Source organism: Didymella exigua (assembly GCF_010094145.1).
Source record: "Didymella exigua CBS 183.55 unplaced genomic scaffold M421scaffold_15, whole genome shotgun sequence".
NCBI lineage: Eukaryota > Fungi > Ascomycota > Dothideomycetes > Pleosporales > Didymellaceae > Didymella > Didymella exigua.
The window spans coordinates 382,392-406,440 of record NW_022984789.1 but is presented as its reverse complement, the minus strand read 5'-3'; the positions used below and the strand labels follow the sequence as shown (position 1 = coordinate 406,440).

Sequence of the window (24,049 nt, the reverse complement as noted above, 5' to 3'; positions counted from 1 at the left end):
CCAGTGCTCCGACGAATGTCAATGTAGCCGCCACTCCGCGCGCACAGCAGCTGTCGATCCATCTATTGGCCAGGGATTCCTCATCGCCCTGGCAGCAGCAATGGCATCGTTACTCCTCCTGAAGTGCACCGTCGAATCCCGGCCATCCACTATCCAACCAACATCGGGCCTAATAACAGAGCCTTGTAGAGCCATGTCGGGGCGATGCAAACGCTCGAAAGGTACCTCGCCACCATCGTACAAGAAGGCGTTCAGTTCGTCGTCGACAACCGCCAACCACTTAGAATGGCGAAGCATGACGTCCCTTGGTTCACAGTATCCAAACAGATACTCGGTCCATGTAAAATTCGGCCCCCGGATACATCTCCCCGCATAATATTGCTGGAAGCGATGGAAGACGAACGGTTCTCCGGAGTGGTGATCTTGTACCTGTATCTTGTCGAGAACGACTGATTCCAGATTTCCGAGGTTCGTGACCATGTTGTATAGCCAATTGCTCGATACTTTGGCATGCCGCAGAGCGATCCTCCTGAGTCCGGGGCAATGCGCCGGAAGCCACGTCTCATCAAGCAACTCATACACATCGTTTGGCGGTAGGCTCCACTTGAGATCTAGATCTTCGAGGTTGGGTGTGACGCTGATTACATGTTTCAGAAGACCGCAATCTCCCGGGTCTTGACCAATGGGATATCCTTGGGCAAAATGCTCTACAAACGATAGTTGGAGCTTCTTGAGAGGTGTAGTACTGAAAACCCGTATACTTTTGGTGCTATCAAGGGTTGGTAGCGCAAAGATTTGCTTGGGAAGGCCGACATTTTCGTGCCCTGTATCTACAATGAACTCTTGCAGGGTTGGAACTGATTTTGAGACCAACGCAGACATCACGACGCTATAGCCTCTCCACTCCGCTGGTAAATGCTGGATCGATTCGTCGAATGCAGGCGGCCTCGGGGTGTCTAGATGACTGCGATCAACCCAAGGCCAAACCGAAGGCTTCCGAAAGCCCGCCGGTAGAGCGCGATGGAAAGGGGTATCGTAGACCGGGATGAGATTCCAGGGTCTCCAAACTTCGCTCGTGATGGTGATTCGCTTCAAGTTCGGAAGTTGCTCAAGCGCACGCTGAAGAGCGTGCACATCCCACTCGCGTTTGACGATCTCCCTCTCATCTTGATAGAGCTTTTGGTAGAGTACGTAGCTATCCTCGACACTCATCGATGCCGCACAGCTCGCAATGATGGTTTTCGATTTCTCGTCATTTGCGTTGAGCAGGATGGCCTTGCCAATCTCCGTCAATTCGCCGTCGTCCTGTATGCAGTCTTTGACGCCGATCGATTCATATTCTGCTTCATCCTCAGCGTTACTTCGAAAGAGTGTTGACAGATGATCCTCCAGCGCGACCCTTGCTTTTGCCTGGTCAGATTCGATATGGTCCCGGAAGATGTCGAAGGCCGGTAAATGCCTAAGCTGTGCGTCGTCCCAGACAAGCTCCTGTATCTGAAGACAATATCGAGGATGGTCGAGTATGTTCTTCAGACAGTCGAGGTTTGCACGATTTGGGGAGACATACACGCGGTCGATGCGCAGCTCAACTTTTTCAGCGAGCCCTCCGCTCGTCAGTCGAAGTCGCTTCACATCCAGCTGGGATAAGTATTGGCAGATAATTTCCAGCAATTCAGCAGGTAGATCGAGCATTGTTTTTGTGCTCTTGCAGCTGCGGCCATCGTGTGCGAATGCATCAGGGAAGTCATCCCCAAACATCGCCTCGAAGAAACTCATAGATGGCGCATTGAAAGTCGTAGATACACTACTTCGTCGTTTGGTAATTCCAGCACGTGTTGCCAGACTTGGTCTTCGGCGAGGAGACTCAAGCGGTGGTGGAAGTGTCTTGGTAGTCCTTATTGCCTTCGGAGTTTTTGGAGCCTTGGATGACCTTGAAGGTCGAATTGGAAGCACAAAACTCATGTCGAACGCTTCATCGGTGATCTGCCTTCAAGTTTGTTGTGCGAGAGTAGGAAGCATGGCAGTGAGAGGTCGACTGATGTAGCTAGGTAGCCGCTGACTCGCCAGGGCCGCCCCGCCCATGACGCCCATTGAGCGGTCTTGGATGCGTCCCCTGGCAACCATAGCGAGCAATCACCCGCGCAATTGAGTACCTAAGAATTGTCTTGGACGTTCTCGCATGACGTACTGTATGTTGCTGGTCGTGTTTTTAGGTTTGGTCAGAAGGCTGGCGTGGGTGGAAGGGAATTGTTTGGACGTAAGTCGCAGTCGCTTAGCGCTTGCCAACCGCAATTTGGACGGGAAAGAGGAGCCCACGGTGGGTCCTTGCCCACCCCCTCAACGACATCACGGCGACACGTAGACAATCAGTCGTGATAACAGGTCTTCTCATTCTCCGAGCGCTAGCCAGCAGCCTGAACGAGTGCCTATAACATACATATCTAGGTGCAGAACAACCGTGAACCGTCCCACGAACGCCTATGCGGCGCAACGACCAACACAACGCATGCATTGAAGCACACGATATGCCAGCCATGTCACTCGCAGCAGCGCGCTCGCTCTCCCCATATCGATACGAAGATTGACCAACCTTCGAACGTATCCGCCGTACCTGCCATCAGCCAATGTATAAGCACGGAGCTACGATCGAGGCTGTTGTAGAGTCAAGGTCAGGGAAGAGGGCGAGTAATTCATTTACTCCTCAAGGCCCTCCTCGGCGGCCTTCTTCTTCTTCTTCTTTGAAGACTGGTCCTTACCGAAGGACGAGGTAGCTGTGGTCGTCTGGTGAACGATGAACCGTGTGTAATCCTCTTCGGGATCCCACTCGAAGCCTGCTAGGTAGGGCTTCTCGAACTCATCGTCTTGCTGTGGCTGGCGTTAGCAATGCTCTAAATGAGGCTGGACGTATCTTGATCAGGTGCGGGGTAAAGTGGGCTCGCCGACGTAAGGTTCATGTGGGCAGTTACGCTGGAGGATCGAGAACGTACCCTCTTCTTGAACTGCTTGTGGATGGCATCTAATGCGTCCTTGATCGTAACGCCCTTCATGTTGCGGGCAGAGACCTCCAGACCTAAGGGGAAGTGCAGAGTAATCTTCTTGACCTTGGGAGTGCACAATGGCAGTGCCAGGAATGCGGGGTCGTCAACTGTTGATGGTGACTTGTTCAGCTTCCTGTCATATCGATCAGTCAAGTCTGTCTCGTCGAGATAGTATGACTGCCTCTCAATGGATGGAAAGGTTTGCACTGGTAGCAGCTGACAATGCACATCTGCAGGGCGAGGAATGTCACTTACCACCCTAGCTTTTGAGTCTCGGGTGCAATGCTGATTGTCTTGCCCTCTTTCTCTGTCATCCTGTCAGCACTGCTTCCCCTCACTTGCTACCCTCACCGAGGCCAATGGCGCGAGATGGCTACTTACGGAGGTCGAGGATGTCGTAGCAGTCAGCTGCCATAGAACTTGGTCGGCGCTTGGCCTTGACCTCAGGCTGCTGGTTAGCGGAGTCGACCTTGGAAAGGGTTGCCTCGGTTTCTGCCATGGTTGGAACGGTGGGTGTGGTGGTAAGCAAGAGATTGACTGAGCGGCTTGTAAGCAGGAAGCTGGGGGAGCTGTTGGTGAGCTTGGTGAGCTGAAAATGGCACTTGGTGAAGTGAGAAGGAAGTTTGGGCAGGTGAGTGTGTGAAGAACAGAAGGAGGGGGCTGAGACGCTTTTGAATGAGGGGTTAATCAGTCGGCGGATGCACAGGAGGTAGTCAGCTGTTCACCACATCATCTCATCCAATCGGTGCCGGATCTGGCAGTGGTGAGCTTGGGCCAGCTTGTGTCTGGGGTAATGAATGCGGGGAAACGCTCATCGACGCGATGCCAACCACGCACCCTGACACAAACCCAGAGGGGCCGGCAGCACCTCAGTGATACTCACAAGCTAGCAATTGAGCCTCCGTCGCGTTATCGAGCTGTAATTGAGCCTCAATATGATGTCCTCGTTGTGTTCGCGGTATCGGCATTGTGGTGTGATGACCATCGCGCGACAGCGACATACGTCATACGATCAAGTGAGCATCCTGGACATCGCTTCAATTCGGCCCATAATGTGGCGGGAAGCCAGAGGGGCTGTTGTATGCTCCACTTGGTACCTGCAAGGACCATGGCTTCTAGCGGAAGCTGCTTCGCCGAGGGCAATTGGATCTGAACTGTAGTACTGCTGGTGCAAGAGAGCCATTTGTCCACATAATTGGCTTTTCCCGGTAGTTCCGCGTGGGGTCCGATCATCTGACGAGCCCTTTGTCGCCGTGCCTTGCTGGCGCCGTGGAAGCTCAAGCAATGCTGAACAAATTCAGGAATGCTTGGGGCGTGCACCGACTTGCTCAGATCGCCACCTCAACGATATCCTGAAATCATCTATTCAGCACCCAGTACACACTAGAGAATTTGGAGGTGGGTTTGGGTAATCATTAGGGAAGACAGACTGTGTCCAAATATCAAATCCATCGTACCGACATCTTCGAGCACAAACCAAGAGTGGGATGTTCAACTCCCATGTACAAAATGTTGACACTACTACACGAACAGATGTTTAAATGGCAATCTTCATTCGGATCCATCGCGCACTCTGGCACTTCGTCAAAGCTAGATCGAAATGACGGACGTGGTCAGCATAAGAAGTACTCATCAGCTAAGACATCACTCCACGTACTTGTCGAATTGCCTACGACAAATAAAGGGGACATCTGCAGATGAATCATGAATACCTCGTCCGAAAAGCTTCATGTCGGACGTCTGCATCAAGCACACGAGAGCTGTCAACTGATCCGTCGCCGCAGATCAAGCTAAGCAGCGTGCGTCAGTCGATTGCACCCGTCCCATACCTCTTTGAGTGCCTACGAATGTCCCACAATCCTCCTGCTCTCATACAACTCCTCCAGATACTTATCCTCGTCCACCGTCAGAAACTTTCCCCTCGCTTCCAGCGCCTCGTCCATCCTGTCGACACTCGAGAACCCGATGATCGGGCTGGTGACGCGCTTATTGATCCAGGCGAGCGCCACATGGCTCATCTTCCAACCATGCTTATTTGCAAGCTCTTCGACCCTCTGAACAATCCTATGGTCCGCCTCTGTATGCCCAGTCTGCTGCTCAGCTGCTTCTTTTTCGCCTTCCGAGCGCTTAGTGGATCCGAAGGCCGAGGCGGGGCGTGCGAGGTGGCCGCGGCAGAGGGGCGCCCACTTAATTTCATATCAGCAACCAGAAGGGAAGGGAAGAGCATGAGGTATCGGAGGAAGGCAAGGAAAGAACATACCGGGATCAGTCCAACACCAGTCATATTGCAGAACCGATTCATCTCCCTCTCCTCCTCGCGATACAGAAGATTATAATGGTTCTGCATGCTCACGAACTTGGTCCAGCCCCGCTTCTCGGCAGCAAACTGCATCGACGCAAACTGCACTGCCCACATACTGCTCGCGCCGATGTAGCGCACCTTCCCGCTCTTGATCAGATCGTGTAAAGTCTCCATTGTCTCTTCGACCGGCACCGTCTCGTCGAAGCGGTGGATTTGCAAGAGGTCGATGTAGGGCGTGTCGAGGCGCGCGAGCGAGGCGTTGACGGCGTTGAGAATCGCGGTGCGCGAAAGGCCGATGTGGTTTGTGTAGTCTTTGAGCTGCGGCATCTCCTCCGCATATTTGATGGAGCGTAGACCAGGGTCTTCACCAACGGTGCCGAAGCACTTTGTTAAAATGGTAAGTTTGTTGCGGGGTATGGAGTACTTCTTGATTGCTCTGCCGATAATCTCCTCGGAGACGCCGTTGGAGTAGACGTTTGCTGTGGTGCATTAGCAGACAATATTGGAAGACTTTGGGCATGGTGTACCAGTATCCCAGGTTGTGAGTCCGCGGTCCCATGCAGCTTTCAGTAGAGGGAGTGCTTCTTCCTCCTCGATTACCCATGGCTGCCACTTGCTTGAGCCAATGGACATGCAGCCAAAGATCGGTACTGAGATACGCAGGCCGCTCTTTCCCAGCTGTCTGTACTCGGCCTTGGACTCCTTGAGGAGACCCTCGATATCCAGCTTGTCTGCATGCATTGTTGCAGGAGATGATGCGTAGCGAAGCTTCAGACTAGATAATATGGGAGATCAGTGCTGCAATTGCTGCGCCTTGTCGCCGATCCATCCATCTTATATTGTGTGTACGGGTAATCATGGTGCTTAATTAGGCAGTTGCGACGGCTGAACGCTGTGCAGCCGCTGTGCTGTGCGGACTTTGCGGTGATAGGAGGCAATTCCGAGGTGATTGGTGATGGTGGTTCAGCGGGGTGTGCTGCAGAGCCGAGCCGCCAGAAGTGCGTCTTGCAAATGGCCACTTGTTGCACATGCCGCGGGGGAGGTGAGACACGTCCAGAAGCGTCATGCTATTGAAGAAAGCAGTACCCTCGGCGCCCGTGCTGACCTGTCTGAGAGATGATCAGCGACAATTTTGCAGTTATCAGTAGTCACGTCGACAAACATCACCAACTAGGAAAGGTGCGCGGGCGGGTGTTGGGTTCGTCTTTGCGACGATGATGGTATTGAACATCAGTTTTGAAGTTATCCCCCAAGGCGCCGACCGCAGTCCGTGATGCAAAGACACTCGTAGTCGTTCATATGCCCGTGAAAGATTCAAGCCGTACTCCCGCTCATCACACTCGCTTAAGCGGCCTCCTCGATGTTGCCGCGCTCTGAGACGTAGAGACCGTCCAAGAACTTTCGGATATCCTTGTTGCGGACCTTGCAGATCTGCTGGATGTCGGCAGCCGACTGGGAAACATCCTCGAGGGACTAATTGTCCGTTAGCAGGCTGAACCATAGTAAGCTCCAGGAGCACGCTTACGTTTCCGGAGAGTTGCAGCTCATCCTTCTGGTTCTTCGATGCCTCAACGTCGACACCGGGCCTCATGACCACCCTGCGCACAAGCTTCTCGCCAATGAAGTTCCTGATCTCAACCTCGAACTGGTCGGTTTCCTTGTTCTTCTCGACGTTGACGTTGATGGGGAAATGGGCGTAGACGTAGCGCATCTTGTACTTGTAACCCTTGGTGACACCAATGATCAGGTTGTTGATGAGGGTGCGGACGGTGCGGAGGGTAGCGACGCTCTTGCGGGAGCCGTGGTGGAGCTCGATCTTGATGAGGTTGCTCTTGGGGTGGGTGAACGAGACAGCCAAGTGGCCGAGGGACTTCTCGAGCTTGCCACGGGGGCCTGCATCAGTCAGTTGCAATCCTTCTCCCAATGAGTTTTTGATGCGCACCCTCAACGACAACGTTCCTGGTCTTGATGGTGACCTTGACCCCCTCGGGGATCTCGAGCAATTCCTCGGAGTGGCTGCGCACTGTCAGTCCCGTTCGTGCATCTCAAACATCGTGCGCTGTAGTGCGCCAGACATCGAATCGCATTGCGGCTGATCTTGAGGTCGCAAATTCGATCCGGCACGATTCGGTGGGCCTGACGCAGCGGAGCGGCTCGGTGGTAACGTACATGTACTTCATCTTGGAGGTTGCTGTGGGTTAGCGATGTCGACGAAAGGTTGCGAGCTGGCTCTCGTGGGCTCAAAATTCGTGGGTAGCTCCTTCGCTAAGCGAGGTGGGAGCAAGGCGCTAGGGGCACTCTTGGCCTCTGCGACCCACTCACAGAACGCCACTATTTTGCGCGCCAGCGGTGATTGACCTGCAACACGATGAACTGTCGCGAACGCGAAAATATCCTCGGTATGTCTAGACAGCTTTACGATATTTTTGCGGAAGTCTGTCTGTAGTTGGTAATCAGCGCCTGAAGTATGGTGGTCCATCTGGATCCTTACGACTTGAGCCTGCTACATACTGGTACGGCTCATTGAATGCATGTCAGCTCACAGGTACGTCTCGTGTAAGGTCGAAGTCCATGGCTCTGTCTCAAAGCGAATCGCTGCAATACAGACTTAGTGGCAATCAGACGCCATGCAATTGATTCGCTTGATATGGTCTTGCTTCCAGGCTGAATTCATAGCTTGGGTCGCCTTGGAAGCGAGGAATGCAGTGAGCATGCTAATCACCGAACAAACATGCTGCATACCTGGGACTTTGGTCTGACCACCACCTCAATGTCTTCCCCCAGAAAGCCACGTCTCAGCGTCATCACCTCGTTCAATTCCAATCGAGACTCGCTCTCCGCCCGCAATGTCTCCAGCCCCTTCAGCCTCGCCATCCCCGGCCGCAACAGCAAGCGCTCATCACGTCCAATTTCAATACCCTTGAGTATCAGACCAGCGAGTTCAGTATACTCACAAGATCAAGATGATTTCGACGAAGGCAAAGACAAGATCACGCCTCTCAAGCCGGCAGTTATTCTTGCTGAACGACCCACCCGTCCACACCTAGAGAACAGGCATTCGAGGGCGCTTGCTGCGTACTACACACAGTGCAGCTTGCAGTCAGCTGAGAAGAGGAAGTTCAATGTCACATACTGGGGTATTGATGATCGTGTGTTGGCTCTGTCTGTGACGCTCTCGCTGGCGTTCTTGATAGTAATAGGGGTGCCTCTAGTCGCGGTGATCGCACAGAAGTTTATCGTGCGGTTACCGGTCAACATCATTGCGCCTTCGTATGCCTTTCCGGATGCTGGCTCGTGGAATATATTGTATGATGCGTACGTTACCCACGCGAGTTCGGCAGTTGTTGAGGCTGTGGCTTACATGTCGAAGCATCGTGGAACACCAGGACGTGAAATTCACCGTCATTATCAATCCGGATGACGGGCCAGGGAACGGCACGCGACCGAGCTCAGAGTATGTTGACGTCCTGAATGCGTTGGAAGTGTATCCGCATGTACAGACACTTGGCTACATACGCACCGACCGCGGTACCCGCGACAATGCTACTGTGCGCGCCGAGATTGCTACATACAGTGAGTGGTCTAAGTTCCAGGACCTGAAGCTAAACGGGATATTCTTCGACCAGACACCGTACAAGGATGAGGCGGACGCAAGCGAATACCTCAGGAACATCAGTGCGACAGTGCGACACTCGGAAGGCTTTCTCGAACCGAAGCTAGTCGTGCATAATCCGGGCTGCGTGCCAGATGTCGGTCTGGTCCTTTATAGGGCTGATATGATTGTCGTGTTTGAAGGTGCCTATTCGGACTTGCCAAGTCGCGAGCAGCTGAGCAACAGCGTCAAAAAGTTGGAACAGCATAGTCTGCACAGGCAAAACTTTGGCCTGTTGATCCACTCGACGCCAACTACTACTGGCGATGTGCGTCTCCGGAAGGTGGTTGATAATGCAAGGCGTAGTGTTGAGTGGCTGTACATTACTGACCTGACAGAGAACGTCTACGACGGGTATGGCTCGCTGTTGGGGCAGTGGATGAATTTGATCTGGTAGTACAATGCCGTAGGCATTTTCATGAGTAGTGCCCAAGATCGTCCATTATTTCCTCCACTTGCCAGCCAAACACAGGCTCACGTCTTTCGCGCTTTTCAATGACGCTCTCGTTTCGTTTTCCCCCTACAGACCCGCCAAAGTCATTCGTATATGCTTCTTCGACAACGGACCAGATCCTTCGTCGGTTCCAGAGGCTGTTTGGTATATTTACAATTCGCTGATCACAGCTTTTAATTGGGAAGTGTTTTCTTGCCAGCAGCCGTCCGACCGATTTCCAATCCCACATTGCACCCGGGTCTGTCGAAGTCGCTAAGTGTTTTCGTAGGCGCGCCTCAAGCATTTCGATATCGAGGTCCCAAAGGTATGGGAGAGCTGTGCCGTTCATGATTGTTGTGCACCAGAAATGGTTGTCCAACGGCACCTTCAGAGCTAGTGTTCTCGACGTCCGATGCAACGCAAGAGCTGACATTGGTGAGAGTCGATTACTGATCCGACTGAGCATCTCAGCTGGCAGGCATTCTATCCTGCTCAAGCCTCGATTCGGCGGGTTATAAAATACTGTAGGAGCGTTGGGGGCGTGAGTGTTCTTAAGCAGGCTGTGGACACAGGCCGTGACACTTTCTGAGCATAATGGATCTGTGTAAAATTTCTGTGTATACATCAGTATTGCAAGAGGAGCGGTGTATGGCTGCTGACGTCGAACAGTCCTTCCCACCACTCCAGAAGCGATAATCCGATAACACTTCTCGGACCGTTCATATCTGTTGCAGTGCAAAGATCAAGGAGGTCGTTCCTTGCGATGAGACTATCAGATCTGGCGCGCTTTGCGTTCTGACGAAAACGAGACTGCAAAATTTCATTCAAGATGGATAAGCTGGACCGAGACTGGCCGTCCGAAGCGACCGGCTGGAGGTGGTCGATGACGCGACGACTGATCTGCAGACAATCTTCGTGTAGTGGAAAGACAGTGTCGTAGTCTTGGGCCTGTTGCATCGCGTTGAAGGTAATGATGTATGGAATGTTGGTATCCGGGTACAGTCCATCGATGTGGAAGAGATGTTCGCTGCCATCATCCCATGTTGATCTTGCGGAAAGAAAGACATCAGGGCTGTCGGATGTGTTGTAACAAGCAGAGCTACTTGAAGGTCACTAAGAGCACGTGCCGCTTGCCAATATACATACTGAAAGTCGTCTTCTGAGAGGCCTGCTAAATTGTGGTGGTGAATATCATGTCGGCTGCTAATAAGGCGGTGGTTTCGCATCCACTGAGCACCGTAAGCCACTGTCTGGTGTCTTGAATGCGTTATGTTGACCTTGTAGCGAGCCGCCTCTACGTCAAGGTTGTAAATGTCACCCGATAGGTCGAACGGCGATCCGCAAACAACGCAGAAACACGACGACTCCATTGCGAACTGCGCTTCTGACTTCCACTCCAGATTCGGCTGCGAAGTAGACAGAAGACTGCCCATTGTGTCAGTGCATGGTGGTGAGAGCTCGGGGAGGCTTACGTCTGATGGAATAGCGGTCAAGTACGTTCCGCACTTGATGGACAGTCGCGCGGAGCTGACGCTCGTGATGTCATTGGCCGAGTCTCACTGGCGAGACGCCACACAGCTTCAGCTGCGAACGTTCAACGATACAGCACCAAGACGCAGTCGTGGACACAAAGCTGAACATGAGCAGCGCATGACAATGATGAGGTTTTCGTTTCGACCTGTGGGAATGGTCGCGCTCCTTCCTGATTCCACATCAGTGGCGTTGGTCGTGACGCGTTCTAAGCTACATATCGGTACCATCACCAAAGACCCTCGATATTGGTACAGCACCTTGCAACTTAGGTCCCAACCCTCCATTGTTCCTAAGCTTTGCCAGTGCCTCTCTTCCTCGACCAAGTCTTCAGTCGCAACATGCGCTCCCAGAACGAGTAATAGGCGCACTAGCAGTCATCTGCCTTTCGCGTCGTGTTCTGACTCTTACCGCTTAGTCCCGAGCCCAACATTAGTGTTGCGTCATTTCTGGATCATTCAACCTGCTGAGAGATTTGCTAGCATGCAGGTCTCTTAAGTACAACAGTTCATAACTCTACTCGCGTCCTATCTCTAATTTCGTCCGGCCACCACTGCAGAAGCTAGCTCTGATCAAAACCGTCGAGTGTATCGACTTGAAGGGCCAGGAAAATCTTGATTGCTTAAATCCCAAAGACCTCGAAACCTCGTCCAATGTTTGTACATCCGAGTCAAGAAGCAATTTCGAAGAGATGCTCTCATTTAAGATAGTCGGCGAAATCATCGTCCGACAACTCATCATGAGGGTATGGCTTCGCCACATTCATGATCCTCATGGCAGGACTCCTCAGGTCAAGAAAAATCAAATGACACCCGAGTCCCAAGATTGAATGCATCTGCCATCAACGTGTTCCAGTCCTCCAAGAGGCCCGCCGAGTGCTGGAAGTCCGTGCTCAGCCAAGGGTCAACATATTCATTAGGTTGTTTGCATCCCGCTAGTTCGTCAAGCAGAGGTATACACTGCTCTCCCACGCGTTCTAATGCCTCGACAAGTATCAATGGCATTCCTTCCTCCGGAGCGTGTCGTACGAGCGCGTCAATCTGTACAGCCAATATACTGAGCAGCATGTACCCCTTGATACCCGTCTCTCCAGCCTTAGTGCACTGTAGATACCAGTCTGCGGCGTCGTCGACTATGTTGATAAGGTCGGACGGATGTTGACTTCGCTAATGCTGCCCTCTTGGTGCAAGGCGCGTAGCTCAACGCCAAGTAGGGATGCTGACCGGAAAGCGAAGGCGCAAGAGAAACCGGAGCCACGTCTGCAAAGCCGTGGGAGATCGGTTTCTGTATATGGGAACGACGGGTTGCTACCCCACCAGCCACCATAGCTCCAGCGAAGACCCAACTACCGACTCCCGGGTATACGCATAAGTCGCTCCATGCAGTGATCCAGCAAATTAGACCAGATGAAGAGACAATATATAGCGGTGCAGCACATAATCGACTGCTTGAAGTTCGAATTTTCCGGGTGTTGCTTGCGCATTGGCAGAGATTGATTGAAGTTTGCGTCTGACGTCCTTGTACGCTATTCGAATGTCGCGATCGAGTCTGAGGGTTTCTTCGTATGTTCCAATTGAAAAAGGATCGCTTAGAAACTTTACAACAGCAAGACGAGCTGGGAATGTTTGCCTTAGAGTAATCGCAACGGAGGTCTGTGTGTATTGATCGGACGTCGGATGGTCTAGTCATAGGTTCTGCGGCTTCCAGATCTGCGTCATTGTAGTTACATGGCGGCTGTATATAGAACTCGTTCACTTGAATGAAGCATGGCCCGCCGGAAACAAGACTTGACTGCAGCGGAACCTCGAGGATGGTGCTCCAAAGATGTCGCCTCATCTCAGCGTCGAGAACAGACATCTCGCAGCTGAGCTGGATCTTTGTGCAATTTCATGTAGACAGCGGATCGTACAACCGCCCCAGCAGAAATCCATATCAGCTCACCACCAACGTCGACGAGCGAGCGAGCGAGCGAGTAGAACCAGGATGTTGTTCTGCAGGAAGCAGATCCCAAGCTTTGACTTGAAGGCGGGTGACATAGGCCAGGACTGTACCTCATAGACCCAGCGCGTAGCTTCGATGCGCATGGAGTAGATTGAACCGTATAGGGTTGCTCCGATAGCTAAGACTAGCTTCAGCTGCACCATAGACCCAGTGCTGGGCTACTTGCCGGGTTCCCAGACGGCTTCGTAATCTTTGCGAAATAATGGAATGAGGACAATACGATACAGCGTTTCGATGAGCTGTCCCCCTTGCTTTCATCTGCTCTGTGCTCCTGTCCTTGAACTAATTCTTAGGTTTTCACGTTTTCAGGTTTTGGGTTCCGGGTTTTGTTGTTCGCTGTTTGATTTCTAGCACTTTGTCCTTAATCGTCCCCCGTACAGACTCTCTCGGACAACGAGCCAATCAATAGCTGAGTTCGAACGGTGTCACTTGCACGCCTGAATATTCTCAAAATAATGCAAGGCGTTGACGCAAGAGACCTGATCACGTTTATGCGTAGTGTGAGTTTCCCGGGTCCTTATAGTCTGTCTGTCCGTCGCAGCATCTTGAAAGGCTTGTTGGATGTGTCGTGTAGGCACCATGATGTGGTACGTATCTAGTTTTAAATGATTCGTATTGAATAGACGGTGACTACAGCCGCGATCTTCGCGCCCTATGATTATCAGAAGCGCCTAACGAACGTCCAATGAAATGAGGTCAACCACCAACTCCGTTCGCTACTTCCAATATCGAGCGTACGCCTGTAATGTGAACTTCGCAAAGATTTCTGCTTCCTCAATTAAGCCGACTGTATGCTCGGGCGATTCAGTTGCCCGTTGCTGGGACTGTGAGGTATGTTTAGAGGTCGCGTGTCCATGCTCGCTTATGCGCTGATAGGCTCGTAGGTGTTGTGGGCCTGGCGGTTGGAGAAGAGGTAATAGATGATCATGCCGACGACAGGAAACTGTGGCGCGCATGTTAGCTGACGCTCACTGAAGCCCAAGCAAGAACACTTACGAGGAAGACAACGAGGGCCCAGATGACCTTGCCGGAGACGGGGCGGTTGGACTTAAAGATCTCGACTTTGACGCATACGTTAGCTATTGCTCAGTGAAACTTAAGTGAGGAAGCTTACTCCATGCAATGATGTCGAGGACAAGAACTATGAATCCAACGATGCCTCCTCCAGTTCCAGCTTGCCACGGCTGAGCGCTTTGGACGGCAACTGGTGCAGCCTCGACGAGGAGAAACATGGAGAGTTGAAGAAGGACGGCGAGAACGTGTTTGAACATTTTGGCGGTGTTTTGAGGCTGTTGTTGAAGGGTCACTTAGTTGCAGGATTATTGTTGTAGAAAGAGTGCTGATGCGGTCGTGACTGCCTTGTAGGAGGAGGGGGCTTAGCTTAAGCTCGGGCCGACTACGTCACTGCCTACCGGTATGGGTCACGCGTCGGTCGCTTCATGCATCAGTAGCTTCAATTTCCTGACTAAGTCCTTGCGTCCGACAGGGCCTCATGCGCTCCCACGCAGCTTATCACATGACTCTTTTTGCCTTGTTCCACGATCAGCTTTTGGGTAGTGCGAGACAATGGCCTCGCGTTGACCGTGTTACGCGTGCTGGATGCCTCCAAACTCTCCTGTGTTGGTTGCTTGAGGCTTTCTCGAGCGCCCAATGCGCGGGCCTTCAGCGTTAATGAGCAAGGCAACCGTGTTGTAGTGCCTACAGTGGCTTTGTCTGGAGTCCTGCGAGAAGTTCGACTGGGTGGGTTATAGGTGAAGAGAATTGGCTTGATCGATTGTTCCTGGGCGCTCTGGCTCATAGCTCATCAGCCAGTTGTACCTTGAGTAGGTACTCGCTAAGTAGGAGCGCCTGGTGCCCTCGGGAACATCGGAGCGATTCCGCCGCGATGTGGACTCCTGGGCAATATTACCTTGTAGACAGCCGTGGCAGCGACCTAGGAACGAGAGCACACGAGTGGCGATTGCCCGGAAGGAGTTGACATCCAACATAGGTACTCGCATCCAGCAATGCGGGCTCGGGCTGAAACTATCGTGGAAATGGGAGCTGCAACGCGGCACTCGAGGCGCGCCCCAAGGCTCTAGCCTCTAGGGTACTTCTAGGGAAATCCAGCTTCCAATGCCGAAACACATCCGCGCAGGCGGCCTGACTGGGTTGGATGGAAGAGTAGCAACACACGGAAGGCTTCAAGCGGGCTCCTGTATAAAGAGGAGAGAGAGTGCCTCCACGAAGTCAGCATCGCACGAGACAAGCTTGTCAACTTCCTCAGTCGGTCGTTGCAACATCGATCGCTTTCTAATTTCTCTCGTATAACACTTCAATTGCTACACAGCGCCAGCACCGACCGACAACATGCATCTCACTCAGGCTGCCGTTGTCGCCATCCTGATCTTCAGTGTTGCAGCGACGCCCATCCAGGCCCGCCAGCAGGATGTCCAGACCACCAACGAGCACAAGACTCCTGAGCCTTACACCCCACACTGCTACGACCATGCCGGCAAGGGGAAACCCTGTGAGAAATAGCCCGAGAAGAAGCCCGACAAGAGTATGTCCACTGACGTTTATGATCTCGAGAGACTCATCGCTGACTTCATCACAGAGCCCGAGGAGCCTCCCAAACACGACCTGCCAGAACACAGTATGCCATCAACTCCTGGTCGGTCCACATTACCACCGCTAACGTATGGTGCAGAGCCCACAGAACCGAAGGTCAAGGATCTGGAATACCCTCCCAAGTGCTTTACTGAGTATGGCAAGGAAAAGGCATGCGAGAAGCAGCCTGACAAGAGTATGACTCTGTTCAAAACGATGCTATCAAGGGAGGTTTAGCTGATCTCATTGCAGAGCCTGAGGAATCACCCAAAGATGAGGCGCCAGAGCATGGTAGGTCAACCACTTCTTATCCATGCAACTCCCACTGACTCATGGTACAGAGCCTCCGCAAGACCCCAAGAAATGCTATGATTACCATGGCAAGGAGATCGAGTGCGAGAAGAAGCCTGTTCCAGATGAGAAGCCACCAGTCCACGACAGTACGTTGTCCATCACTTGCTCCAATCTGCTCCACATTAACACAGTCTCTAGAGTGTTACGATTTTCACGGTAAGGAGATCAAGTGCGGCGAGACTCCCAAACATTGAGTCGACCGAGTGTTCATCGTAATGGACAAAGGCGTGCAGTTCTTCATCATTGTCCGCCAAGTTGCGGACAGACACGTGCCAGGCCACTAGCATTACGTGCTCGAAGGTGTTGATATGTTCTGTGTCGATCAGATAGGTCTCTACCTTCTCATCTGACGTTTGACCTTTCAGCCATTCTAGATGCTCCAGGTACGCTGGGTCCTTGGGGATCTACAGCAGCTTGGCGCCCTTTTTCAGACGCTTCCGGCAGTGATCAAATTCTTTAGGTGGCTTCTTGCAGTCCTTGACGGCGCATGTAGATGGTATCTTCTGCTGCTGCTCTATTGGTGTATTGGCAGCAGGGTCGTCCACGGTCTGAACCTCGTGATCTTCGTCTTCGCTGGTGTCCTCGCTGTCCGAGTCGTCAAGATTGATGACAATGGGAGCTCGAAGGTCTGGCAGGAGCGCCTGTGAGAAGGTCTCTGTCCAGGCGTGATCCATTGGTTTTGTATTTACATCGCTAGCATGGCCTTGCTTCCTCTGCTTCAATGTATAGTGGCCTTTTGCGGAGACACCAATCGTGCAAGCCTCGGAGATTGTGTCGACGAGTTCTCTCAGATCCCCCATCGCGACGACGTTAGGGTCGAAAATGTCGGCACAGTTGGCTGACAGGAATCTTTAAACAATGACGTTGAGCTCGTCGAGGTTTGCGTAGGTTCGAGCTGTCCCACCGTCCTCGTCGGATCTCATGGCAACGCTCATGAGGAGCGCGGCATTGTTGGCTTTGCCCAGTGTCCAGCGATCTGGAACATAATGATCCCGTCTGTGAAACCTTCCATCGTCATCAGCACTAACTAGCTAGTGATCTTCGGCGTTGTGGCGGAGTGGTTATCGCGCAAGACTAGAAATCTTGTTCCTTCGGGAGCGTAGGTTCGAATCCTGCCAACGTCGATTTTTTTGGCGAATCAGTGGCCGAATGAAGCGCCCGAGTTGTGTGGACGTTCTGGAGCAGTATTGCAGAGACTTTGGGAGGTCCGCACTTGTCTGTGATGGACCGTGCCACGAACCGAGGCCGTTGCGCCCGTTCGATTCCGACCATCGAGCAGCAGTACAAGAACAGACCCATGCACCATCATGCTTCTGCTAATTGATGAGTCTGGCATGTGGGCAATAAGATGGAAGTGTTCGATACCAGTGCGAGGGTGGCGGGGCAGGCATAGCAAAGTTCCTCTGCCGCTGCGAATAGTCCTCAAACGCACACGCCGGCTTCACGCGCTTGACGTTGAAGAGAGGTACCGGCACTCGCGGATGATCTTCCTCGTCGGAGGTCTCAATGGCTGGGTCGTTGGTGGTCCGTGTCTTGGAGACTTCTAAATATCCGTTAAAGAGCTCACCCGGCAGGGAGGATTTAGCAGCTGCGAAGACTGAGGGGTCTTGCATCTAGGAGCTGGATGGATCGTGTAATAGCCGAATCTGAACTCTATGCACTAGAAAGTGGCTACGCTCGCAAGGTCTTCATTCGTCGTCAGTCGACGGTCTTGGAATCGGTTAAAAGGTTGTCAGATCAAGACGGCGTGATCATGATACGGCAAGAGGGAGAGCTGTTTTCGAATGCGATCCTGGCGAAAGAAAGGGGTCTGTGTTGAACATAGCTCCATTCGAGCTGAAACGGACCTCGTAGACTGCAAGCTGTGAAGTCGGAGACAGGATGACAAGATACACGGCAGATTGGTGTAGATCGGTATGAGGGTAGACGGTGAGGGTTCTGCCCAGTGCGCTCGCTGTATTGTGAGTGAAGGTGCGGGGGTAAAGGTCGATGCGCGTATGATACTGACATAGCTGCCCAGGTTGTATCTGCTTGGGCGAGTCCGCGCGTTACTGGATCGTACTTAGCTCAGAGCTAGCGTGCACTCTGCTTGATGGCTTCGAGTTCACAGCAAATTCGTTGGAGTCTCACTTGAGGTTTGCATTGTCAGTGATGCACGCAAGCTCTCTCACCAATTGTCTACTTACCTCTGGGTTGGCAAGCCATAGAAGGGTTTGATGCCATTTGGAGCGTACATGTCATTCTAGCCTTGCATGAACGACCGAAGACGAAACTCGAGAGGCAGTAGCTCTGATTGTAGCAGAAAATTCATGGCCCCTTCACCGCTCCCTCCGCGTTCAAATAAAGCTTGGTAGCTGGGTGCCAGAGATATTGTTAGCGTAGCCTCCAGGTAAATCTGCCCTGACTGCTTCCACAGAGGTCAATTTCTGCCTCACAATGCCAGGTCCGCTGGCTCCTCGTCTTGCCCTCGCATTCAAATTCGAAACAATGGCCTTTATGGATGCTGTACTGAGATTTTTCAGAAACGTGCCTTCAACATCATGCGCCTCACCGCAGTGTCTCGAGGTAGAAGAGGAGCTCATGTGGGATACTCGTGTATTACGTTACTGTCAAAAAGGGACTTCAGTAAGTGCAAAGGCCATCAGGCCAATGCGTATGTAGCCAAGCTCAGCCTAGCATTACCTCGGCCACATGCAAGCCGGGTAGTCTCACGTCTCGAACCACTGTGGGCGAGATATGTCCAATCTGACAAAGCGAACAGCGCTCAAAGGAATCGAAACGAGCCAGCTTAGGAAGCCTTGCCAGTGTTCATAATGTGACCGCCCTCACACTTCAAGGTGATCTACTCATCGAAAACGTACTTCTTCCACTCCGGCTTCGGTTCTGGGGCAGGGGTCTCCTCCTTCTTAGGCAGGTGGATCGATGCTTTGTAACTGTCCTTCTCATCTTTCGGGGGCGCTGGGTGAGGCTGGGGTTGAGGAGTGGGTTTATATTCTGAGCGTATCAGTAAATGAGCGTGGGTGCTGAGCTACGAATGACCTACCCTCTTTCTTGGGAGACTCAGAGTGAGGGTGAGGGTGAGGCTTAGGAACAGGTTTGTGCTCTACGATAAAGTTAGTAAGGAGTTTGGTTGCAGTCCTCGATGGGATCAAGTAAGCATAATGTCTTCTTGCTTCTTGCGCTCCTCCTCGTGTTTCTCTGTTCTGAGCATTAGTTGAGTGCTTATTGAAGGCTGGAGGTAAACGTTGCGACGTACTTCGCTCCTCTTCCTCCTTCTCTGTCGCATTTTTCAGTAGATATGTCGAAGTTGGAGGCGGCTAGGAACCGACTCTTCTTGTATTGTTCTTCCTTGTACTTGCGGTCGGCTTCCTCCTTCTCTGTCAGTTGAGTCAGTATCGAGGAATGCAAATGAAAGACGGCACTACTTGCTCTTGCGTTCTTCTTCCTTCTCTGTGAAGTATTAGCGCTGGCGCTAGTTTGATAGGGGCGGGTGCAACATACTCTTCCAGTCCTCCTTGTCATCCTTATCTTCGTGCTCTGTACGTATCTGAGTCAAATCGAACAGTAGTGGACGTGGCCATCAACGCACTGTCATCTTCGCACTTGGTCTCGTTGCCGTACTTATCAAAGCACTTCGCATGATAGTCTGGCTGAGGGGGATCGACGAGTACAACGATCTGAGCCCTCAGGTCAAGCTCTCTCCGTCACAAGGGCAGAGCGCGCGAAGCGCGTTCCTCAACAAGTATAGCCTGGAAGGATCTCTCAGCAGCGGTATGACCTCCTCCGAGATCCAGAGCAACCTCCTCGAGAAGCGCATCTCGCCCGAATCACACTACTTTCTGTCTTACAAGACAAACGTTGACCTCCAGATCTTGATGAAGATCTCCGCGGAAGACAACGAACTTTTCGCCGCAAGACAGAAAGAGAGCAAGACACACTTCGGCAAGACAAGAAAGATGCTCAAGGACATCCCGGACAACGGGAACTACGGACTAGGTGTCGTCTACACTCATCTTTTCAGGCCTCCGACCGTTAAGATTCACACTGAAGGTGGTGATGCGACGATGCTGCATCACATCTGACATCCTGGGAGAAGCTGTTCTGCCTCTCAGCTACTACTTGTAGCCATCGTCTTGGACTTCAGGTTGAAGAGACTCGCGACAATTGTATTCGACGTCAACCGTAGTCCGTGTGGCTCAAGACAAGTGGAAACCAACGGAGATATCTCATCGCTCCACGACCATATCCCACCACTATTCTTCCTCGGTCAACAAGCACAGATAACGATGGCGTCTGCACGATCAAAATCGGATTTCATGATCCTATACGCCGCGATAATGCTGCGTTTCGCCGAGAAGATGCCTACCGCGTTCAAGTCGGAGGAACAATGCAACAACATCATTCGGTCGTTCCTGAGGGATCACTAACAGGACCTCGCCGATGTCGGCTCCATGACTTTAGGAGATATGGAAACCGTTTTCGAACTGCTGAAGGACACGATTCTCATCGCAAAGCAGGAGCCGGGTCCAAACTACAAAGGACGAGTCTAATGACTGGATCGAGGTCTACACACAGCGTCTGGGTGGGAATTTCCAAGGTCCCATCATGATGGATGGTAACGACCAATGACAGTGAGAGTGGGGATAAAGGCGAAGAAGAGGAGGGGGAGCTCATGATGTTCAACCTGGCATTCGCTTTCGATCGTGAAAGTGATGGAGAAACCCCAGGTTCGGCTCAGCTTAATACGCTGACTACTATGGCACCGGCAGTCCCTCGAAATAGACTTTGTGTGATGCTTAGATCGGGTCCCCGATTGCCGATTTTGCTTTCTGATGCGTCTGCCTGAATTACTCGCTATGATTTTTTCCCATCTCGAGAAGAGACATACTATGTTCCGACAAATCTGCTCAATCCTACAACTGTTTATTCCACTGATGTTGTGACAATGACGAGCAGCAGTTGCCAAGGAGAGCGCTTTCACGACTTGGGAAGGTGTCAATCTCCGCTCTTGGCACCGGCGATCTGCAGTCTTGGTAACTGCCTCTCTGGACACAGGGACCGCGAAGAAGCGTCGAATGCTCCGATAACAGTGGAATGGGAAGGTCCCGTGCCCGTGCACCCTTGCCAGCCACCCGGTCGTGGGTATATCAAGTGCTGCCTCCCGCATCAACGGTTCGTTCTCGAGCCCCACTGAACAACAAAGAGCCCTAATCGCACTTTCAAGATGAAGTTTAATGCTTTGCTACTGATGGTCTGCACGGCGCAGGCGCTTGCAGCATCGGTGGACGACCGGAGAGGACTGGTCTCGTCTAAGAAGCTCCAAGAGAAGATCACAACCAAGAAGTAGGATTCAGGGTATCAATGTCGAAGGCCAGCCTTCTAACATCGAAACAGACTTATGAGCAATCTCGAGGCTCTCGACTCTATTGCTAAGGCGAACAACGGCAACCGCGCTTTCGGTCTTTCCGGATACGCTGCCAGCGTCAAGTACATCCTTTCGAAGACAGAGAAGAACAAGCACTTCCACACATGGGTCCAGGACTTCCCAGCCTTGTTTAACCGCATCGACTCCATCCAATTCAGCGTTAGCAACACATCATACCATGTGATTGGCCTCTCCTACTCACCTTCAACCACCCCGGAGGGTTTGACACTGCCTCTCGTTCTTGGAGCTTCCGGACCAGAGGGATGCAACAACGAATCTTATGACAATCTCGACGTCGAAGGCAAAATCGTACTTGTACAGCGCGGAACTTGCCCGGACGGCACCACTCTTGCGGGTCGCGTCAAGCCTGCTGTTGCTGCTGGAGCTTCTGCTGTCATCATTTACAGCGATGTCACCACCAATGTAACTGGTGGTACCCTCTCAGCACCGAATCCGGAAGCATACCGTCCTGCTGGATACATCAACAAGGTCGATGGCGAGGCCCTTGTAGCTCGCCTCAATGCCGGTGAAGCGGTCGAGGCTTATTTCCAGCAGACTCAGACCGTTGAGACCAGAATCACACAAAACGTATTCACCGAGACCAAGGGCGGTGATCCCAACAATGTTATCATGCTAGGCGCTCATCTGGACAGTGTCCAGGCAGGTGCAGGCATTAATGACGATGGTTCCGGCACAACCCTGATTCTTGAAATCGCAAGAGCTCTTGAGGAGTTCGGAGTCAAGAACAAAGTCCGATTCGGATGGTGGGGAGCTGAAGGCAAGTTCCCCAATCAAAATGCACTACTGCAGGGCTAATCTCACTCAGAAAATGGCCTTCTGGGATCGAAATATTACACCCAGAACCTCAACGTGACAGAGAGGAACAACATCCTCACATATCTCAACTTTGACATGGTCTCTCGCGGTTACTTTGGTGTCTTTGATGGTGATGGCAGTAGCTTCAATCTCACCGGTGCCCCGGGCTCTGACGCAATCGAGAAGATGTTTGTTGAGGACTTCACCAAGAAGGGTATCAACGTCACCGCTGCTCGTTTCACTGGTGGCAGTGATTACCAGTCATTCATGAACATCGGAAAGCCTGTGGGAGGTCTGCACACCGGAACTGGCGTCGAGCAGGATCCGTGCTACCACCAGGCCTGTGACACAATCGACAACCCGAACCCACAGACGCTCACCATCAACGCAAAAGCCGCTGCCCACGTGCTTTCAATACTTGCTACAGAGGGTCATGAGATCATCCCTAAGAGCCCTGCCAACGCCACCATGCTGACTACGAGAAGCTTGGGAGGTATCGAGCTACCATGGACGGTACCCGCTGATGGCGAGAGACACTTGTTGACATGCGGCCAGGAAGTGTAAAGCGTAGCTTCCACCGACTCTGAGAGATGGAAACATGTGGTTCTCAAGTAAAAGTGCTGTTGATGATCATAACGAAGTGACGAAGCGAGCACGACATTGTTGTAGTAGTACGAGAGTCAATAAAGACTAGCAGTGATGATATGTCGCCTCCTGCTAGCATCGCATGTCTAGCGAGTGGAACTAGTAGCAGGATATTTTAGTACCTAGCTTACTAGAGCACGTTGAACGATCTTCTCTGGTTTTGATTCTCCTCCCCGCGCTCTGCGAACACTTGTGCCATTCTCCGCACCCAGCCTTTCCTGACTGGTACTGCTGTTAGTGGGGGGTATACCTGGCCATTGTTTTCTGTGACAGCGTCCATTTACTGCTGATGGCGACCAGGACCCGCTTTTGTAAGTATTGAGGTGGTCGACGTTTGAGATGCTGAGGTATGGCCGAGGCCCTTCGCTTGCCGCCGGCTTGGTCGCTGCAGGCTCAATACTGAACAATACATCTGAAGCAGATTGGCAGGTACTGGAGGTCTTTCAAGTGGCTGCTGCGTACCTACTGCTTTGCTTGAATCTGTAGTCGGTATCGCGAGGCCATCAGCATTTTGAAAAAAAGCAGACGCCCTTGGTAACCCCTGTCGAAGAGAATTGTGGCTCAGTGTGCTGAGCAGGTGTACAGATCTCTTGCGACTTAGAAATGAGTTTGAAACTGAATCTTGAATTTGGCGTAGATGGTGTTGCGATGCTCGTGGTGTGAGAATCTTCACTTTGAATCGAGGCGGATGTTGAGTCCTGGCTTACAGATGCGGTTGATGTCGATTCTTTATGGTGTGGGACCTGCTGCAGCCAATCTGAGAACATCTCTGCTCGCATTTCTGCAATAATTCCCCGGTACGACAAGCGTATATATATCATCTCGACTCTGTGCACTGCGCGAAGAGTGCAACGAAGTTTCCGGGTGGGAGCGCCGTAATTCGCTGCTGGTGCTGTTGTAGGAGCACATGCTGCTTGTACCAGTCATGTTGTCCTCGGTCTGGCTCTCGAAGATCCCGTGTATTGATATACGAAGCCGCATTGCTAACATCGGCATCGACTGCTAGCGTGATGCTTTTACCTATGACAGTTTTTTCAGCAGGCAAGGTGTGGTGAAACGTGCTGAAAATTTCTTTGGCGACCATTGATGTGGTGTTTCCATGAGATTGATTCAGTATGTTCGCAAAGAATTTCGTGTTGAGAAACGGGCGAGTGCAGCACTTTTCCCTGGCATATCTCTTTGTGTGGTGATACCGTGTTGCGAAAACACATCCGAGGCTGTGAGGCGCCGGCTGAGCATAGTGACCTGGAGTCTCATATACCAC

At 52.1% G+C, this 24,049-nt stretch overlaps 11 protein-coding genes and 1 non-coding gene across 12 annotated transcripts; 4 read left to right on the top strand and 8 right to left on the bottom strand.

Moving 5' to 3' along the window:
• Positions 1-717: 717 nt before the first annotated feature.
• Positions 718-1,872, bottom strand: M421DRAFT_12687 (uncharacterized protein; the record flags this gene model as incomplete). Its single annotated transcript, XM_033587344.1, has 1 exon — positions 718-1,872. A coding segment is annotated over one exon (1,155 nt), but the record flags the coding sequence as incomplete, so codon positions are not given.
• Positions 1,873-2,424: 552 nt separating this feature from the next.
• On the bottom strand, positions 2,425-3,605 carry M421DRAFT_421183 (uncharacterized protein). The gene is made up of 4 exons (XM_033592740.1): positions 3,420-3,605; positions 3,294-3,345; positions 2,988-3,171; positions 2,425-2,865 (listed from the first exon to the last, which is right to left on the bottom strand). Exons 1-4 carry the CDS (start codon positions 3,535-3,537, stop codon positions 2,695-2,697), a joined length of 525 nt encoding a protein of 174 aa, XP_033448232.1. The 5' UTR covers positions 3,538-3,605; the 3' UTR covers positions 2,425-2,694.
• Positions 3,606-4,879: 1,274 nt separating this feature from the next.
• On the bottom strand, positions 4,880-6,081 carry M421DRAFT_5642 (Aldo/keto reductase; the record flags this gene model as incomplete). Its single annotated transcript, XM_033595400.1, has 3 exons — positions 4,880-5,224; positions 5,299-5,819; positions 5,868-6,081. The coding sequence occupies 3 exons, from the start codon at positions 6,079-6,081 to the stop codon at positions 4,880-4,882; spliced, it is 1,080 nt and encodes a 359-aa protein (XP_033448231.1).
• Positions 6,082-6,517: 436 nt separating this feature from the next.
• On the bottom strand, positions 6,518-7,592 carry M421DRAFT_165255 (ribosomal protein L6). Its single transcript, XM_033587717.1, has 4 exons — positions 7,510-7,592; positions 7,283-7,356; positions 6,866-7,233; positions 6,518-6,813 (listed from the first exon to the last, which is right to left on the bottom strand). Exons 1-4 carry the CDS (start codon positions 7,518-7,520, stop codon positions 6,685-6,687), a joined length of 582 nt encoding a protein of 193 aa, XP_033448230.1. The 5' UTR covers positions 7,521-7,592; the 3' UTR covers positions 6,518-6,684.
• A 479-nt stretch (positions 7,593-8,071) lies between these two features.
• M421DRAFT_5640 (uncharacterized protein) lies at positions 8,072-9,389 on the top strand (the record flags this gene model as incomplete). The annotated part of the gene is made up of 2 exons (XM_033595399.1): positions 8,072-8,655; positions 8,711-9,389. 2 exons carry the CDS (start codon positions 8,072-8,074, stop codon positions 9,387-9,389), a joined length of 1,263 nt encoding a protein of 420 aa, XP_033448229.1.
• A 599-nt stretch (positions 9,390-9,988) lies between these two features.
• On the bottom strand, positions 9,989-10,886 carry M421DRAFT_421180 (uncharacterized protein). Its single transcript, XM_033592739.1, has 2 exons — positions 10,572-10,886; positions 9,989-10,524 (listed from the first exon to the last, which is right to left on the bottom strand). Exons 1-2 carry the CDS (start codon positions 10,856-10,858, stop codon positions 10,050-10,052), a joined length of 762 nt encoding a protein of 253 aa, XP_033448228.1. The 5' UTR covers positions 10,859-10,886; the 3' UTR covers positions 9,989-10,049.
• An 823-nt stretch (positions 10,887-11,709) lies between these two features.
• Positions 11,710-11,989, bottom strand: M421DRAFT_421179 (uncharacterized protein). Its single transcript, XM_033592738.1, has one exon. It carries the CDS (start codon positions 11,957-11,959, stop codon positions 11,747-11,749), a length of 213 nt encoding a protein of 70 aa, XP_033448227.1. The 5' UTR covers positions 11,960-11,989; the 3' UTR covers positions 11,710-11,746.
• Positions 11,990-13,818: 1,829 nt separating this feature from the next.
• M421DRAFT_5639 (uncharacterized protein) lies at positions 13,819-14,227 on the bottom strand (the record flags this gene model as incomplete). The annotated part of the gene is made up of 3 exons (XM_033595398.1): positions 13,819-13,899; positions 13,953-14,017; positions 14,071-14,227. 3 exons carry the CDS (start codon positions 14,225-14,227, stop codon positions 13,819-13,821), a joined length of 303 nt encoding a protein of 100 aa, XP_033448226.1.
• Positions 14,228-15,383: 1,156 nt separating this feature from the next.
• On the top strand, positions 15,384-16,198 carry M421DRAFT_165181 (uncharacterized protein). Its single transcript, XM_033587716.1, has 5 exons — positions 15,384-15,591; positions 15,646-15,741; positions 15,798-15,836; positions 15,887-15,985; positions 16,038-16,198. Exons 1-5 carry the CDS (start codon positions 15,501-15,503, stop codon positions 16,091-16,093), a joined length of 381 nt encoding a protein of 126 aa, XP_033448225.1. The 5' UTR covers positions 15,384-15,500; the 3' UTR covers positions 16,094-16,198.
• Positions 16,199-16,942: 744 nt separating this feature from the next.
• Positions 16,943-17,023, top strand: M421DRAFT_t76. The gene has a single exon. It is a non-coding gene; the product is annotated as a tRNA-Ser (tRNA).
• A 1,336-nt stretch (positions 17,024-18,359) lies between these two features.
• M421DRAFT_392633 (uncharacterized protein) lies at positions 18,360-19,421 on the bottom strand (the record flags this gene model as incomplete). The annotated part of the gene is made up of 5 exons (XM_033590029.1): positions 18,360-18,696; positions 18,761-18,893; positions 18,943-19,097; positions 19,156-19,349; positions 19,401-19,421. The coding sequence occupies 5 exons, from the start codon at positions 19,419-19,421 to the stop codon at positions 18,567-18,569; spliced, it is 633 nt and encodes a 210-aa protein (XP_033448224.1). The 3' UTR covers positions 18,360-18,566.
• A 1,669-nt stretch (positions 19,422-21,090) lies between these two features.
• On the top strand, positions 21,091-22,942 carry M421DRAFT_421172 (Zn-dependent exopeptidase). The gene is made up of 3 exons (XM_033592737.1): positions 21,091-21,242; positions 21,294-22,102; positions 22,151-22,942. The coding sequence occupies exons 1-3, from the start codon at positions 21,124-21,126 to the stop codon at positions 22,702-22,704; spliced, it is 1,482 nt and encodes a 493-aa protein (XP_033448223.1). The 5' UTR covers positions 21,091-21,123; the 3' UTR covers positions 22,705-22,942.
• The last annotated feature ends 1,107 nt before the right edge of the window (positions 22,943-24,049 follow it).